At 47.4% G+C, this 1189-nt stretch overlaps 1 protein-coding gene across 1 annotated transcript; it reads left to right on the forward strand.

Moving 5' to 3' along the window:
* The first annotated feature begins 308 nt into the window (after positions 1-308).
* LOC149842940 (uncharacterized) lies at positions 309-914 on the forward strand. Its single transcript, XM_090000774.1, has 2 exons — positions 309-476; positions 585-914. Exons 1-2 carry the CDS (start codon positions 309-311, stop codon positions 912-914), a joined length of 498 nt encoding a protein of 165 aa, XP_089856900.1.
* Positions 915-1189: the final 275 nt, after the last annotated feature.

Below are 1189 nucleotides of genomic sequence, written 5' to 3' on the forward strand. Positions count from 1 at the left end.
AGAAATTCATGGACATGGATCCTTCTGCTTTCTCCGGAAAGACGGATCCAGAAGCTGCTGAGAGTTGGATCCGGGAGATTGAACGTATCTTTCGTGTGCTGGAGATGCCCGAGGCGCGTAGGGTGGACTTTGGGACTTATCGTCTCAAGGATCATGCTGAAAAATGGTGGGAAACCACCAGGACAGTCAAGTTCCAGGATGGTCTTATATCTTGGACGGAGTTCGTAGAGGTCTTCAACGCTGCCTACTTTCCAAAGCACGAGAGGGCAAAGAAGATGCAAGAGTTCTTGGACCTACAGTAGGGTGAGATGTCCCTCGCCGAGTACATCACTAAATTCCACAGTTTGAAACGCTATTGCCCAAATGTGTATACATTGGATGAAGATCGGGCAATGAAGTATGCTCGAGGCTTGAAGATGGGCCTAAGGAACCGTTTGTATACTCGAGGGCCAAAGAGCCTTGACGAAGCCATTCGGGTAAAATCACTATATTCCTTGTGATACAAGTCCTATTTTAAGTTATCAAAATTAACACTTAGACTAGCAAGACACGTTGACTAGTTATCAACTATCCTTGTAATTCAGGTTGCGACTCTCCTCGACGATGACTGGAAGGAGGGGCAAAAGTCGCAAAAGAACAGAACGGGGGTTCAGAAACCCGAGTTCAAGAAGAGGTTTGGTGGAAAACGTTTCAACCATCAAACCAAGAAACCAAGGCATGACGGAGGTACCAGACCCAATCCAGGACAAAATCAAAGGTGTCAGAAGTGCAGCCGTTTTCACCCCGGACAACAGTGTCCCCGTGAGACAGAAGGATGTCTTTACTGTGGAAAGATGGGGCACTACATCAAGGAGTGTCGGAAGAAGCAGGCCGATGATGCACGGCGCGGCAATGGAGGACAACAGCCTCAGTAGTACCATGCACCACCATCACAGCCGCAGGCGGCTCCACAACGCGTAGCAGGACGCGTGTATGCTACCACAGCTGACCAACTGGAGAAGGGGGACCTTGTGCAAGGTACCGTGCTTGTTTCGGGCCAAGCTGCCCTTGTCTTATTTGACTGTGGAGCTTCTCATTCCTTCATTTCTTTATATTTTGCAAAACAACTTAGAATCCCCACAGAATCATTGAATCAAGAACTAGTAGTATATAACCCTATAAGATTCAATGAAATTTGTGTGAACTACAT

Source organism: Nuphar pumila, chromosome 3, assembly GCF_984573655.1.
Source record: "Nuphar pumila chromosome 3, dmNupPumi1.hap1.1, whole genome shotgun sequence".
NCBI classification, from domain to species: Eukaryota; Viridiplantae; Streptophyta; class Magnoliopsida; order Nymphaeales; family Nymphaeaceae; genus Nuphar; species Nuphar pumila.

Coding starts and splice junctions, on each gene's coding strand:
- LOC149842940 (XM_090000774.1), top strand. CDS start 309: ATGTCCCTCGCCGAGTACATCACTAAATTCCACAGTTTGAAACGCTAT. Junction 477..584: donor GCCTTGACGAAGCCATTCGG/GTAAAATCACTA, acceptor CTTGTAATTCAG/GTTGCGACTCTCCTCGACGA.